General features: G+C 56.7%; 1 protein-coding gene across 1 annotated transcript in view; it reads left to right on the top strand.

Annotated features, from left to right (window-relative positions):
• Positions 1-16,063, top strand: part of LOC145353502 (voltage-dependent L-type calcium channel subunit alpha-1D-like) — a 97,506-nt gene that overhangs the window by 31,712 nt on the left and 49,731 nt on the right. The window contains 8 exon segments of the mRNA XM_080204311.1: positions 3,433-3,640; positions 5,450-5,570; positions 7,248-7,344; positions 7,890-7,938; positions 10,044-10,089; positions 13,165-13,315; positions 14,400-14,529; positions 15,138-15,197. Of these exon segments, the coding sequence (XP_080060437.1) occupies positions 3,433-3,640; positions 5,450-5,570; positions 7,248-7,344; positions 7,890-7,938; positions 10,044-10,089; positions 13,165-13,315; positions 14,400-14,529; positions 15,138-15,197 (862 nt within the window).

Below are 16,063 nucleotides of genomic sequence, written 5' to 3' on the forward strand. Positions count from 1 at the left end.
ATCTCTGTAACCTCCTCCAGCCTCTACACCCGCTCCCTATCTCTGTAACCTCCTCCAATCTCTACAACCCTCCCTATCCCTGTAACCTCCTACAACCCTCCGAAATCTCTGCGCTCCACCAATTCCGGCCTCTCGAGTATCCCCCAATTCCCATCGCTCCACCATTGGCTGCTGTGCCTTCAACTGCCTGAGGGACCTTAAACTGTGGAATTCCCTCCCTAAACCTGTCCAGCTCTCTCTCTCTCTCTCTGTCTCTTACTGTCTGTCTTTCTGTCTCTCTCTCGCTCTCTGTCTCTCTGTCTGTCTCTGTCTTTCTCCCTCTCTCCTTGTGTCTCTCTGTCTCACTCTCTGTCTGTCACTCCCTCTCTCTGCCTGTCTCTCTATCTGTCTCTATCTCTCTGTCTCTCTCTGTCTCTCTGTCTATATCTCTCTGTTTCTCTCTCTGTCTGTCTCTCTGTGTGTGTGTCTCTCTCTCTGTCTCTCTCTGTGTGTCTCTCTCTGTGTGTCTCTGTCTCTCTCTCTCTGTCTCTCTCTCTGTCTCTCTCTGTGTGTCTCTCTGTCTCTGTCTCTCTCTCTCTGTCTCTCTCTCTGTCTCAGTCTCTCTCTCTCTGTCTCTCTCTCTGTCTCTCTCTGTGTGTCTCTCTGTCTCTGTCTCTCTCTCTCTGTCTCTCTCTCTGTCTCAGTCTCTCTCTCTCTGTCTCTCTCTCTCTCTCTGTCTCTCTCACTCTGTCTCTCTCTCTGTCTCTCTCTGTGTGTCTCTCTGTCTCTGTCTCTCTCTCTCTGTCTCTCTCTCTGTCTCAGTCTCTCTCTCTCTGTCTCTCTCTCTCTCTGTCTCTGTCTCACTCTCTCTGTCTCTCTCTGTCTTTCTCCTGCTTTAAGAACCTCATTAAGAACTGGCCTCTTTGAACGACCTTTTGGTGTCCTGTCCCCGATATCTGCCAGTGTATCTCAGGGTTAGACTGTTATTAAAACACAGAGAGAGAGAGACACCCAGGTCCAGGGGCTCACTCCGGGAGCTCTCTCCAGGGGGGCTCTCTCCAGGGGGCTGTCTCCGGGGGACTCTCTCCGGGGGGCTCTCTCCGGGCGGCTCTCTCCGGGGGGCTCTCTCCGGGGCGCTCTCTTCCGGGGGCTCTCTCCGGGGGGCTGTCTCCGGGGACTCTCCCCAGGGGGCTCTCTCTGGGGGGCACACTTCCGGGGGGCTCTCTCTAGGGAGCTCTCCCCGGGGGGCTCTCTCCGGGGGGGGCTCTCTCCGGGGGGACTCTCCCCGGGGGGCTCTCTCCGGGGGACTGTCTATGGGAGGGCTCTCTCTGGGGGGCTCTCTCCGGGGACTCTCTCCGGGGGGCTCTCTCCAGGGGGGCTCTCTCCGGGGGCTCTCTCTGGGAGGGGCTCTCTCCGGGGACTCTCCCCGGGGGGCTCTCTCTGGGGAGCACTCTTCCGGGGGGCTCTCTCCAGGGAGCTCTCCCCGGGGGGCTCTCTCTGGGGGGCTCTCTCTGGGGGGCTCTCTCTGGGGGGCTCTCTCTGGGGGGCTCTCTCCGGGGGGCTCTCTCCGGGGGGCTCTCTCCAGGGACTCTCCCCAGGGGGCTCTCTCCGGGGGGACTCTCCCCGGGGGGCTCTCTCCGGGGGACTGTCTATGGGGGGGCTCTCTCTGGGGGGCTCTCTCCGGGGACTCTCTCCGGGGGGCTCTCTCCAGGGGGCTCTCTCCAGGGGGGCTCTCTCCGGGGGCTCTCTCCGGGAGGGGCTCTCTCCGGGAGGGGCTCTCTCTGGGGGGCTCTCTCCGGGGACTCTCTCCGGGGGGCTCTCTCCAGGGAGCTCTCCCCGGGGGGCTCTCTCTGGGGGGCTCTCTCTGGGGGGCTCTCTCCGGGGGGCTCTCTCCGGGGGGCTCTCTCCAGGGACTCTCCCCAGGGGGCTCTCTCCGGGGGGACTCTCCCCGGGGGGCTCTCTCCGGGGGACTGTCTATGGGGGGGCTCTCTCTGGGGGGCTCTCTCCGGGGACTCTCTCCGGGGGGCTCTCTCCAGGGGGCTCTCTCCAGGGGGGCTCTCTCCGGGGGCTCTCTCCGGGAGGGGCTCTCTCCGGGAGGGGCTCTCTCTGGGGGGCTCTCTCCGGGGACTCTCTCCGGGGGACTCTCCCCAGGGGGCTCTCTCCGGGGGGACTCTCCCCGGGGGCTCTCTCCGGGGGACTGTCTATGGGGGGGCTCTCTCTGGGGGGCTCTCTCCGGGGACTCTCTCCGGGGGGCTCTCTCCAGGGGGCTCTCTCCAGGGGGGCTCTCTCCGGGGGCTCTCTCCGGGAGGGGCTCTCTCTGGGGGGCTCTCTCCGGGGACTCTCTCCGGGGGACTCTCTCCAGGGGGCTCTCTCCAGGGGGGCTCTCTCCGGGGGCTCTCTCCGGGAGGGGCTCTCTCCGGGGGGCTCTCTCCGGGGGGCTCTCTCCGGGGGCTCTCTCCGGGAGGGGCTCTCTCCGGGGGGCTCTCTCCGGGGGGCTCTCTCCAGGGACTCTCTCCGGGGGGCTCTCTCCGGGGGGCTCTCTCCGGGGGGCTCTCTCCAGGGGACTCTCTCCGGGGGGCTCTCTCCGGGGGCTCTCTCCGGGAGGGGCTCTCTCCGGGGGGCTCTCTCCGGGGGGCTCTCTCCGGGGGGCTCTCTCCGGGAGGGGCTCTCTCCGGGGGGCTCTCGCCGGGGGCTCTCTCCGGGAGGGGCTCTCTCTGGGGGGCTCTCTCCGGGAGGGGCTCTCTCCGGGGGGCTCTCTCCGGGGGTCTGTCTCCCGCAGCTCTCTCCAGGGGACTCTCTCCAGGGGGCTGTCTCCGGGGACTCTCTCCAGGGGACTCTCTCCGGGGGGCTCTCTCCGGAGGCTCTCTCCGGGGGTCTGTCTCCCGCAGCTCTCTCCAGGGGACTCTCTCCAGGGGGCTGTCTCCGGGTACTCTCTCCGGGGGACTCTCTCCGGGAGGCTCTCTCCGGGGGCTCTCTCCGGGGGGCTCTCTCCGGGGGACTCTCTCCGGGAGGCTCTCTCCGGGGGCTCTCTCCGGGGGGCTCTCTCCGGGGGGCTCTCTCTGGAGGCTGTCTCCGGGGGTCTGTCTCCCACGGCTCTCTCCGGGGGACTCTCTCCGGGAGGCTCTCTCCGGGGGCTCTCTCCGGGGGGCTCTCTCCGGGGGGCTCTCTCTGGAGGCTGTCTCCGGGGGTCTGTCTCCCACGGCACTCTCCGGGGGGCTCTCTCCAAGGGTTCTCTCTCTCATCCCACAAGTTCTTGTTCTTCACCTGCCTGTCCAAATTCCTTTGAAAGCCATACCTGGCCTCAGTTTCCAACTCCCTCGTTGGGCAGCCAGTTACAAGCCGCTGAGGATAATTCACCGTTCCGGTGACCCTCCCCTGATTGGGGCCTTGGGGGGATTGGGTCACAGGCTGAGGTGTTGCCTCACCAGCTGCCTCTCTCCTTCCTCCCCCCAGGCACTGGTCTGCCCTCAGCAACCTGGTGGCCTCGCTGCTCAACTCCATGAAGTCCATCGCCTCGCTGCTGCTGCTCCTCTTCCTCTTCATCATCATCTTCTCCCTGTTGGGGATGCAGGTCTTCGGGGGCAAGTTTAACTTCGACGACACCCAGACCAAGAGAAGCACCTTCGACACCTTCCCTCAAGCTCTCTTGACCGTGTTCCAGGTAGGCCCCAGTGCCACCCGTCCTCCAACGGGCGGGCAAGGAGGGAGGGAGAAGCATTGCCAATCCACCCGGGCAACTGGGTTATCAAGTGAATCAAACCTTTTTGTCAATGTCCCATTTGTTCAAGGCTTGATCACTCCCCTCGGAGTAGGAAGGTTGTGAAGTCATCCCTGCAGGATCACGGGGGGAAGGGTGGGGGGACTGGGCTGAGTTACTCCCACAGGGTCACGGGGGAAGGGTGGGGGGACTGGGCTGAGTTACTCCCGCAGGGTCACGGGGGGAAGGGTGGGGGACTGGGCTGAGTTACTCCCACAGGGTCACGGGGGGAAGGGTGGGGGGACTGGGCTGAGTTACTCCCACAGGGTCACGGGGGAAGGGTGGGGGGACTGGGCTGAGTTACTCCCGCAGGGTCACGGGGGGAAGGGTGGGGGACTGGGCTGAGTTACTCCCACAGGGTCACGGGGGGAAGGGTGGGGGGACTGGGCTGAGTTACTCCCACAGGGTCACGGGGGAAGGGTGGGGGGACTGGGCTGAGTTACTCCCGCAGGGTCACGGGGGGAAGGGTGGGGGACTGGGCTGAGTTACTCCCACAGGGTCACGGGGGAAGGGTGGGGGGACTGGGCTGAGTTACTCCCACAGGGTCACGGGGGAAGGGTGGGGGGACTGGGCTGAGTTACTCCCACAGGGTCACGGGGGGAAGGGTGGGGGACTGGGCTGAGTTACTCCCACAGGGTCACGGGGGGAAGGGTGGGGGACTGGGCTGAGTTACTCCCACAGGGTCACGGGGGAAGGGTGGGGGGACTGGGCTGAGTTACTCCCACAGGGTCACGGGGGAAGGGTGGGGGGACTGGGCTGAGTTACTCCCGCAGGGTCACGGAGGAAGGGTGGGGGACTGGGGCTGAGTTACTGCGAAATGATGCATTTTGTAGATTGAACCAGGGCAGGACTTACTCAGTTAATGGTAGGGTGTTGAGGAGAGTTACAGAACAAGGAGATCTAGGAGTACATGTTCATAGCTCCTTGAAAGTGGAGTCACAGGTGGACAGAGTGGTGAAGAAGGCATTTGGAATGCTTGGTTTCATCGGTCAGAACATTGAATACAGGAGTTGGGACGTTTTGTTGAAGTTGTACAAAACATTGGTGAGGCCACACTCGGAATACTGTGTACAGTTCTGGTCACCCTATTATAGAAAGGATATTATTAAACTTGAAAGAGCGCAGAAAAGATTTACTAGGATACTCCCAGGACTTGATGGATTGAGTTATTAGGAGAGGCTGGATAGACTGGGACTTTTTTCTCTGGAGCGTAGGAGGCTGAGGGGTGATCTTATAGAGGTCTATAAAATAATGAGGGGCACAGATCAATATCTTTTCCCAAAGGTAGGGGAGTCTAAAACTAGAGAGCAGAGGTTTAAGGTGAGAGGGCGGAGCTGCAAAAGTGTCCAGAGGGGCAATTTTTTGACACAGAGCGTGGTGAGTGTCTGGAACAAGCTGCCAGAGGTAGGAGCAGAGTTGGGTACAATTTTATCTTTTAAAAAGTGTTTAGATAGTTACATGGGTAAGAGGGACATGGGCGAAACGTGGGCTTAGTGGTTTAAAAAAAAAGGATGGCGTGGACGAGTTGGGCCGAAGGGCCTGTTTCCATGCTGTAAACCTCTATGACTGTGTGACAGTCATGGTGGAGGGTGGGGGGACTGGGCTGGGTTACTCCTGCAGAAGGGACACATTGATAGGATGGGTCAAATGGCCTCTTTATGTGCTGTAACAGTTCGCTCTCCTGACACTATCCCCTATCCTGGTCTTTAACAGATCCTGACGGGAGAAGATTGGAATGTGGTGATGTACGATGGGATCATGGCCTTTGGAGGACCCTACTTTCCGGGAATGCTGGTCTCCATTTATTTCATCATCCTCTTTATCTGTGGGAATTGTATCCCCTGCTGATCTGCTGTGTTTCAGTTTAAATTTATTTATTAGTGTCACCAGCAGCCTTACATTAACACTGCAATGAGGCTACTGTGAAAATCCCTGATTCTCCACACTCCAGCGGGCCTGTTCGGGTACAGTGAGGGAGAATTTAGCACAGCCAATGCTCTTAATCAGCACGGTTTTCGGACTGTGGGAGGAAACCAGAGCACCCGGACAGTGTAGAGGGAGCTTTACTCTGTATCTAACCCCGTGCTGTACCTGTCCTGGGAGTGTTTGATGGGGACAGTGTAGAGGGAGCTTTACTCTGTATCTAACCCCGTGCTGTACCTGTCCTGGGAGTGTTTGATGGGGACAGTGTAGAGGGAGCTTTACTCTGTATCTAACCCCGTGCTGTACCTGTCCTGGGAGTGTTTGATGGGCATGATGTGGGTATGCCGGCGTTGGACTGGTGTAAACACAGTAAAAAGTCTGACAACACCAGGTTTTAGTCCAACCTATTTATTTGATAATATACTCGCAAGCTTTCGGGTTAGCCCCTTCGAAGGGGCTAACCCGAAAGCTTGCGAGTATATTATCAAATAAATAGGTTGGACTAAAACCTGGTGTTGTCAGACTTTTTACAGTGTTTGATGGGGACAGTGTTGAGGGAGCTTTACTCTGTATCTAACCCCGTGCTTTAACTGTCCTGGGAGTGTTTGATGGGGACAGTGTAGAGGGAGCTTTACTCTGTATCTAACCCCGTGCTGTACCTGTCCTGGGAGTGTTTGATGGGGACAGTGTAGAGGGAGCTTTACTCTGTATCTAACCCCGTGCTGTACCTGTCCTGGGAGTGTTTGATGGGGACAGTGTAGAGGGAGCTTTACTCTGTATCTAACCCCGTGCTTTAACTGTCCTGGGAGTGTTTGATGGGGACAGTGTAGAGGGAGCTTTACTCTGTATCTAACCCCGTGCTGTACCTGTCCTGGGAGTGTTTGATGGGGACAGTGTAGAGGGAGCTTTACTCTGTATCTAACCCCGTGCTGTACCTGTCCTGGGAGTGTTTGATGGGGACAGTGTAGAGGGAGCTTTACTCTGTATCTAACCCCGTGTTGTACCTGTCCTGGGAGTGTTTGATGGGGACAGTGTAGAGGGAGCTTTACTCTGTATCTAACCCCGTGCTTTAACTGTCCTGGGAGTGTTTGATGGGGACAGTGTAGAGGGAGCTTTACTCTGTATCTAACCCCGTGCTGTACCTGTCCTGGGAGTGTTTGATGGGGACAGTGTAGAGGGAGCTTTACTCTGTATCTAACCCCGTGCTGTACCTGTCCTGGGAGTGTTTGATGGGGACAGTGCAGAGGGAGCTTTACTCTGTATCTAACCCCATGCTGTACCTGTCCTGGGAGTGTTTGATGGGGACAGTGTAGAGGGAGCTTTACTCTGTATCTAACCCCGTGCTGTACCTGTCCTGGGAGTGTTTGATGGGGACAGTGTAGAGGGAGCTTTACTCTGTATCTAACCCCGTGCTGTACCTGTCCTGGGAGTGTTTGATGGGGACAATGTAGAGGGAGCTTTACTCTGTATCTAACCCCGTGCTGTACCTGTCCTGGGAGTGTTTGATGGGGGACAGTGTAGAGGAAGCTTTACTCTGTATCTAACCCCGTGCTGCTGGGTTGATTTTCCTTGATTCCATGTGACCCAGACATCCTGCTGAACGTATTCTTGGCCATCGCCGTGGACAACCTGGCAGATGCTGATGGTGGAGAGGGCAAAAAGGGCAAAAAGAAAGGGATGGGGAGGTAAAATAGCCGATTGTGCGTTCCCTGAATGGGTGGCAGTGCTAGCTGATGGGTTAGGGGTGTGCGGGAGGGAGTTGCGTTGGAAGGAGAGGATTGAATGAGGGAGTGAAACGAGCCCTAATTCCATCTAAAATTACACCCCCTCCCTGGGTATGGCGCCCACTGTTTGGGCTTCGAAAAAGATATGTGCAAAGCCACCCCCAGTCGAGGTCAACCACTGTGCTTTGACCATTGTGGTGCAGGGCTACGGAGAGTGAGGATGTTAGGTTCGCCAGTCTGCATCCTGCGGTGATACCTGAGGCAAAGCACCCCTCCGCTAACCCCTTGTCCACCACCCCCACTTTCCCCTCAAACCCCCAGACGATGGACCCCTCAGTCTGGAGTGTAGGGAGGAGGGGGGTCAGATGACGTGGCGGGGCCGAGAGCAGTTTGGAGCTCTGGAAGCCTGAGGCCTACACGTGGTTGTGCTCGAATCAGCTGACTGGGCCTCACACGGAACGTTCTGGAATCTGACACCTTTCTTTCTCTCGCTCTCCCCTGGACAGTGTGGATGTCAGCAGCAGTGAGCTGGCGAAGGGTGCGAACGAGGTGAAGGTATGGATGTCAGACTGCCTTAGCTGAACACTCACACCCTTTCCCTGTGTGGAAACCCAAACCTAATCCCTATCTACTCTTCAGATTCCCTGTGCTCGCTGACCCAAACTGGCTCCACACTGAGCAACACCTCTCTCTGAAGATTCCCAACTTTCTTTACAAGTAAAACCTCCCTATCTCTGTCACCTCCTCCAGCCCCTACACCCCTCCCTATCTCTGTAACCTCCTCCAGCCCCGAAACCCCTCCCTATCTCTGTAACCTCCTCCAGCCCCGAAACCCCTCCCTATCTCTGTCACCTCCTCCATGCCCTACAACCCTCCCTATCTCTGTCACCTCCTCCACTCCCTACAACCCTCCCTATCTCTGTAACTTCCTTCAGCTGCCATAATTCTCCCTATCTCTGTAATCTCCTCCAGCTTCTACATCCCTCCCTGTATCTGTAACCAGCTCCAGCCCCTACAACCCTCCCTATCTCTGTAACCCCCTCCAGCCCCTACAGCCCTCCCTATCTCAGTAACCCCCTCCAGCCCCTACACCCCTCCCTATCTCTGTAACCTCCTCCAGCCCCTACAACCCTCCCTATCCCTGTAACCTCCTCCAGCCCCTACAACCCTCCCTATCTCTGTAACCTCCTCCAGCCTCTGCAACTCTCCCTATCTCTGTAACCTCCTCCAGCCCCTACAACCCTTACTATCTCTGTAACCTCCTCCAGCCCCTACAACCCTCCCTATCTCTGTAACCTCCTCCAGCCCCTACAACCCTTACTATCTCTGTAACCTCCTCCAGCCCCTACAACCCTTCCTATCCCTGTAACCTCCTCCAGCCCCTACAACCCTCACTATCTCTGTAACCTCCTCCAGCCCCTACAACCCTCCCTATCTCTGTAACTTCCTCCAGCCCCTACAACCCTTACTATCTCTGTAACCTTCTGCAGCTGCTATGACCCTCCATATCTCTGTCTGCCACCTCCTCCACTTCCTACAACCCTCCCTATCTCTGTTAGTTCCTTGAACTCTTTCAACTGTGCACAGTGTTCCAAATGGGACAGGGAGGCTGGAGCTAAGCACAGTATTCTAAGTGGGATAGGAAGACTGGAACTGTGCACAGTATCCCAAGTGGGATAGGGAGACCGGAGGTGTGCACAGTATTCCAAGTGGGATAAGGAGGTGGTAACTGTGCACAGTATTCCAAGTGGGACAGGGAGACCAGAACTGTGCACAGTATTCCAAGTGGGATAAGGAGATGGGAACTGTGCACAGTATTCCGAGTGGGATAGGGAGACCAGAACCGTGCACAGTATTCCGAGTGGGATAGGGAGACCAGAACTGTGCACAGTATTCTGAGTGGGATAGGGAGATGGGAACTGTGTGCAGTATTCCAAGTGGGATAGGGAGACCGGAACTGTGCACAGTATTCCAAGTGGGATAGGGAGACCAGAACCGTGCACAGTATTCCAAGTGGGATAGGGAGACCAGAACTGTGCACAGTATTCCGAGTGGGATAGGGAGACCAGAACTGTGCACAGTACTCTGAGTGGGATGGGGAGATGGGAACTGTGCGCAGTATTCCAAGTGGGATAGGGAGACCGGAACTGTGCACAGTATTCCAAGTGGGATAGGGAGACCAAAACTGTGCACAGTATTCTGAGTGGGATAGGGAGATGGGAACTGTGCACAGTATTCCGAGTGGGATAGGGAGACGGGAACTATGCACAGTATTCCAAGTGGGATAGGGAGATGGGAACTGTGCACAGTATTCCAAGTGGGATAGGGACACCGGAACTGTACACAGAATTCCAAGTGGGATTGGGAGACCGGAACTGTGCACAGTATTCCGAGTGGGACAGGGAGACCGGAGCTGTGCACAGTATTCCCACGTTTGCTTTGGTGACCTGATGAAACTGCTGTGCTACCTTTCAGGGTTTGAGTTTTCATAGCCCCCAGATCAATCCCCGTGTGTGTCTCTGGGCAATCAGATGAATTCTCAGACCCCCAGCCCCTCACACTGGCTGCCCGCTATCCTGTCATCGCAGCCTCTGTCCCTCCCAATTCAGCCTTCCAGGCAGGAACTCTTCACTTTCTCACTTGTGTTTCCCGGTGAGGAGCAGAGTGAAGAATCTGAGCAGGAGGAAGAACGCAGCGAAACAGGAGGTGAGGGCTCAGTCCGACTGGATAAACACAGGGGGGTGAGGGCTCAGTGTGACTGGATAAACACAGGGGGGTGAGGGCTCAGTGTGACTGGATAAACACAGGGGGGGTGAGGGCTCAGTGTGACTGGATAAACACAGGGGGGTGAGGGCTCAGTCCGACTGGATAAACACAGGGGGGGTGAGGGCTCAGTGTGACTGGATAAATACAGGGGGTGAGGGCTCAGTCCGACTGGATAAACACAGGGGGGGTGAGGGCTCAGTGTGACTGGATAAACACAGGGGGGTGAGGGCTCAGTCCGACTGGATAAACACAGGGGGGTGAGGGCTCAGTCCGACTGGATAAACACAGGGGGGGTGAGGGCTCAGTGTGACTGGATAAACACAGGGGGGTGAGGGCTCAGTCCGACTGGATAAACACAGGGGGGTGAGGGCTCAGTGTGACTGGATAAACACAGGGGGGTGAGGGCTCAGTGTGACTGGATAAACAGGGGGGTGAGGGCTCAGTCCGACTGGATAAACACAGGGGGGTGAGGGCTCAGTGTGACTGGATAAACACAGGGGGGTGAGGGCTCAGTGTGACTGGATAAACACAGGGGGGTGAGGGCTCAGTCCGACTGGATAAACACAGGGGGGTGAGGGCTCAGTGTGACTGGATAAACACAGTGGGGTGAGGGCTCAGTCCGACTGGATAAACACAGGGGGGTGAGGGCTCAGTCCGACTGGATAAACACAGTGGGGTGAGGGCTCAGTCCGACTGGATAAACACAGGGGGGTGAGGGCTCAGTGTGACTGGATAAACACAGTGGGGTGAGGGCTCAGTCCGACTGGATAAACACAGCGGGGTGAGGGCTCAGTCCGACTGGATAAACACAGGGGGGGTGAGGGCTCAGTCCGACTGGATAAACACAGGGGGGGTGAGGGCTCAGTGTGACTGGATAAACACATGGGGGTGAGGGCTCAGTGTGACTGGATAAACACAGGGGGGTGAGGGCTCAGTGTGACTGGATAAACACATGGGGGTGAGGGCTCAGTCCGACTGGATAAACACAGGGGGGTGAGGGCTCAGTCCGACTGGATAAACACAGGGGGGTGAGGGCTCAGTCTGACTGGATAAACACAGGGGGGTGAGGGCTCAGTGTGACTGGATAAACACATGGGGGTGAGGGCTCAGTCCGACTGGATAAACACAGGGGGGTGAGGGCTCAGTGTGACTGGATAAACACAGGGGGGTGAGGGCTCAGTCTGACTGGATAAACACAGGGGGGTGAGGGTTCAGTGTGACTGGATAAACACAGGGGGGTGAGGGCTCAGTGTGACTGGATAAACACAGGGGGGTGAGGGCTCAGTCCGACTGGATAAACACAGGGGGGTGAGGGCTCAGTCCGACTGGATAAACACAGGGGGGTGAGGGCTCAGTCCGACTGGATAAACACAGTGGGGTGAGGGCTCAGTGTGACTGGATAAACACAGGGGGGTGAGGGCTCAGTCCGACTGGATAAACACAGGGGGGTGAGGGCTCAGTGTGACTGGATAAACACAGGGGGGTGAGGGCTCAGTCCGACTGGATAAACACAGGGGGGTGAGGGCTCAGTGTGACTGGATAAATACAGGGGGTGAGGGCTCAGTGTGACTGGATAAACACAGGGGGGTGAGGGCTCAGTCCGACTGGATAAACACAGGGGGGTGAGGGCTCAGTCCGACTGGATAAACATAGGGGGGTGAGGGCTCAGTCCGACTGGATAAACACAGGGGGGTGAGGGCTCAGTCCGACTGGATAAACACAGGGGGGTGAGGGCTCAGTGTGACTGGATAAACACAGGGGGGTGAGGGCTCAGTGTGACTGGATAAACACAGGGGGGTGAGGGCTCAGTCCGACTGGATAAACACAGTGGGGTGAGGGCTCAGTCCGACTGGATAAACACAGGGGGGTGAGGGCTCAGTGTGACTGGATAAACACAGGGGGGTGAGGGTTCAGTCCGACTGGATAAACACAGGGGGGTGAGGGCTCAGTGTGACTGGATAAACACAGGGGGGTGAGGGTTCAGTGTGACTGGATAAACACAGGGGGTGAGGGTTCAGTGTGACTGGATAAACACAGGGGGGTGAGGGCTCAGTGTGACTGGATAAACACATGGGGGTGAGGGCTCAGTGTGACTGGATAAACACAGGGGGGTGAGGGCTCAGTGTGACTGGATAAACACAGGGGGGTGAGGGCTCAGTGTGACTGGATAAACACAGGGGGGTGAGGGCTCAGTGTGACTGGATAAACACATGGGGGTGAGGGCTCAGTGTGACTGGATAAATACAGGGGGTGAGGGCTCAGTCCGACTGGATAAACACAGTGGGGTGAGGGCTCAGTCCGACTGGATAAACACAGTGGGGTGAGGGCTCAGTCCGACTGGATAAACACAGGGTGGTGAGGGCTCAGTGCTACTGAGTGGGGGCTGCTTTGTCCCGGACGGTGTCGAGCTTCTCGAGTGTTGTCGGAGCCGCGCTCATCCAGGCGAGTGGGAGAGTATTCCAGCACACTCCTGACTTGTGCCTTGTTGATGGTGGACAGGCTTTGGGGGGGGAGTCAGGGGGTGAGTTACTCTCTGCAGGATTCCCAGCCTCTGACCTGCTCTGGGAGCCACAGTATTTATATGGCTGGGTCCAGGTCAGTTTCTGGTCAATGGTAACCCCTCAGGAAGTATCTCAAGGACTATCCTTGCTCTTTGAGAAAACGAACAAACTGAACTCTGAGTAAGGACTTGATCTGCGAGATGATTTAATTTAAAATAAACTCTTTAGTTTCGCAGGGGGCATCAGATAACGTTCAATTTTTCTGTGTTTGATTATGTGAGCCTGGTAACTGATTGACGTTAAATGTGCTTGATTGGTTATGGCTGGATGTTGACTCCGAGCAAAGAAAACAGGTGCGTGAAGCTCGGCTGTGAGGTGCAGCATGGAACAGATATTTTAAAGGATTGGGTTAAACACTTGGAGATTGCCACCTACCCTCCCGATATTCCTCAGTGGACAGTGGCTTCTCCGTTTGGGAATACTTCTGGCTGACATTTATCGCTCTCTCACCCAGCAGGCAGAAGAGGCGATGACGGGGAGGAGGGTCACGCGGAGAGCCTGGTGGGCTCCACGGTGGAGGAGCTGTCGAACTTCGCCCCCCCAAAGGAAAAGATTTTACCGATTCCGGAGGGCAGCGCTTTCTTCCTGCTCAGCTCCACAAACCCGTGAGTGCCAACGTTTACCGGGGAATGGCCGCTGGGCCTGTACGCCGTCATTGCCATGGGTGCGGGCTGGAAAATGGGCGAGGAGTTGGGGATGGGTGCGAGGAGAGGTGGATTCAGGGCACACTCCATTCTCTGCCCCTGCCTCGCCCCATCGGGGGGGTTTAGAAGAACGAGGGGGGGATCTTATTAAAACATCTCAGATTCTGAGGGGCAGTTTGACTTGGTGGGTGCTGAGAAGATGACCCTCACCTCATGTGGAGGGGGAATCTAGAACTATGGGGAGGGGTGGCACAGTTTCAGAATGAGGGGGTCTCCCATAGAAGATGGAGATACTTGTTGGTGGTGGCACAGTGCCTCACAGCGCCGGCGATCTGGATTCCGGCCTCGAGTCCATATGGAGTTTGCACATTCTCCCCGTGTCTGCGTGGGTTTCCTCTGGGTGCTCCAGTTTCCTGCCACAGTCCAAAAGATGTGCTGCTTAGGTCCATTGGCCGTGCTAAATTGACCCTTAGCGCCCAAAGATGTGCAGGTTAGGAGGATGAGCTGGGTAAATACACGGTGTTACAGGGATAGAGCCCGGGTGGGATGCTGTGGTGGGGAACCCGACGGGCCGAATGGCCCCTTTCTGCAATGTCGGGATTCTATGAAAAGGAGGAATTTCTTCTCTCAGAGAGTGGTCAGTCTGTGGAATTCTCCTCCCGCACACCACCACCCCCCCGCCCCACCGAGACAGCAGTGGGGGCTGCAGCACACTCAATGCTGAATTAGACAGACCATGGTGGGGGGTGGTGGTGGGGGGGGCCTTCCTCCTGCTGCAATTCCTTACCATCATCAAGGATAAACAGGCGAAAAATGGGGAAAGGTTAGTAGGATATGGAGGATAAAGGGGGAGGTGAAATAGGGTGTTTGAGGTGGCAGTAACACTGGCATGGAGCAGAGGGGCTGAATGGCCTATTTCTGTACTGTGGGCCAGGCCTGATTCGAGGTGTGTGTTGTGTGCGGCGGGGAGTGTTGCCGTTGGGAGTTTGCTGGCGCGGTTGGTTTTCAGGGCGGCCGCCATTGACAGTCCCTGTTCCCCTGGCAGGATCCGGGTGGCCTGTCATCGCCTCATCCACCACCACATCTTCACCAACCTCATCCTCGTCTTCATCATCCTCAGCAGCATCTCACTGGCAGCGGAAGACCCCATCAGGGCCCACTCCTTCCGGAACCACGTGAGTACCGATCCGGGGGGGGGAGCGGGGGCAAGGCAGGGGTATGGAGAGGGGGCCACATCCATCGACAGATCCAGCAAAGAGGCTCTCACTGTCACTACCCCTTTTATAGAGAGAGTTTCCCCCCCCATCAGAGACCCCTTTTATAGAGAGAGTCTCCCCCCCATCAGACCCCCCTTTTATAGAGAGAGTCTCCCCCCCATCAGAGACCCCTTTTATAGACAGAGTCTCCCCCCATCAGAGACCCCTTTTATAGAGAGAGTCTCCCCCCCATCAGAGACCCCTTTTATAGAGAGAGTCTCCCCACATCAGAGACCCCTTTTATAGACAGAGTCTCCCCCCCATCAGAGACCCCTTTTATAGAGAGAGTCTCCCCCTCATCAGAGACCCCTTTTATAGAGAGAGTCTCCCCCCATCAGAGACCCCTTTTATAGACAGAGTCTCCCCCCCATCAGAGGCCTCTTTTATCGAGATTGCTGCCTGGGATAGCAGAGTGTGAAGGGAGTTGAATCTATTTTTTCATACCTGAGTTATACTGCTGATGGTGAATTTAGGGTGTCTGGTGCGGCCCCCTTCACTCACCCCTATGTTTTCTCTGTGTCTTCCAGATCCTGGGCTATTTCGACTATGCATTCACCTCGATTTTTACTGTGGAGATCTTATTTAAGGTACTTCTGACACTGCTTGTCCCTCAGCTTACAATCGGGGGCTGGGAGTGTGGCATGGGGAGGGGGCTTCTCTGGGACTGGACCAGTGGTCCCTCCTATCTCCATGTCCCTGTGACCTGGGCAATCATGGTGAGTGAGAACGTCCCTATATCTGCCTAATTTCCCCTGCCTCGCCTCTATTGCTCCCTTACCTTCCAAACCCCTTTTCCTCGGGAGGTTCCTCACCCCCTCACTGTCTCCACCCTCACCCCCCCCACAGTCCGATGGACTCCAAGATGGCCATCAAGCCCACTCGATAACCTCTGCCATGTGTGGGGCCAGGCAGGCCCCCCAAAACAGTGGGGTTGTCCATTTATTGGCACGTACCCTCCAAGACCTCGACAACAACACAGCACGGTTAACATCACTGTTTCAAGGGAGGAGGAGATATGATTAAAAGGGGGTGGAGAAAAGTGATCATAGAATCCCAACAGTCCAGAAGGAGGCCATTTGGCCCATCAAGTCTACACTGACCCTCTGAAAGGGCATCCCACCCAGGCCCACTCCATCCCTGTAACCTAGCACCTTTTCCATTGCCAATCCACCTAACCCGCACATCTTTGGACACTAAGGGGCAATTTACCATGGCCAATACACCTAACCCGCACATCTTTGGACACGAAGGGGCAACTTAGCATGGCTATCCACTTAACCTATACATCTGGGTGGCACGGTAGCACAGTGGTTAGCACTGCTGCTTCACAGCTCCAGGGTCCTGGGTTCAATTCCCGGCTCGGGTCACTGTCTGTGTGGAGTTTGCACATTCTCCTCATGTCTGCATGGGTTTCCTCCCACAGTTCAAAGATGTGCGGGTTAGGTGGATTGGC

The sequence above is a fragment of the Carcharhinus amblyrhynchos genome, chromosome 15 (assembly GCF_965287045.1).
Source record: "Carcharhinus amblyrhynchos chromosome 15, sCarAmb.v2.hapA, whole genome shotgun sequence".
Lineage (NCBI taxonomy): Eukaryota > Metazoa > Chordata > Chondrichthyes > Carcharhiniformes > Carcharhinidae > Carcharhinus > Carcharhinus amblyrhynchos.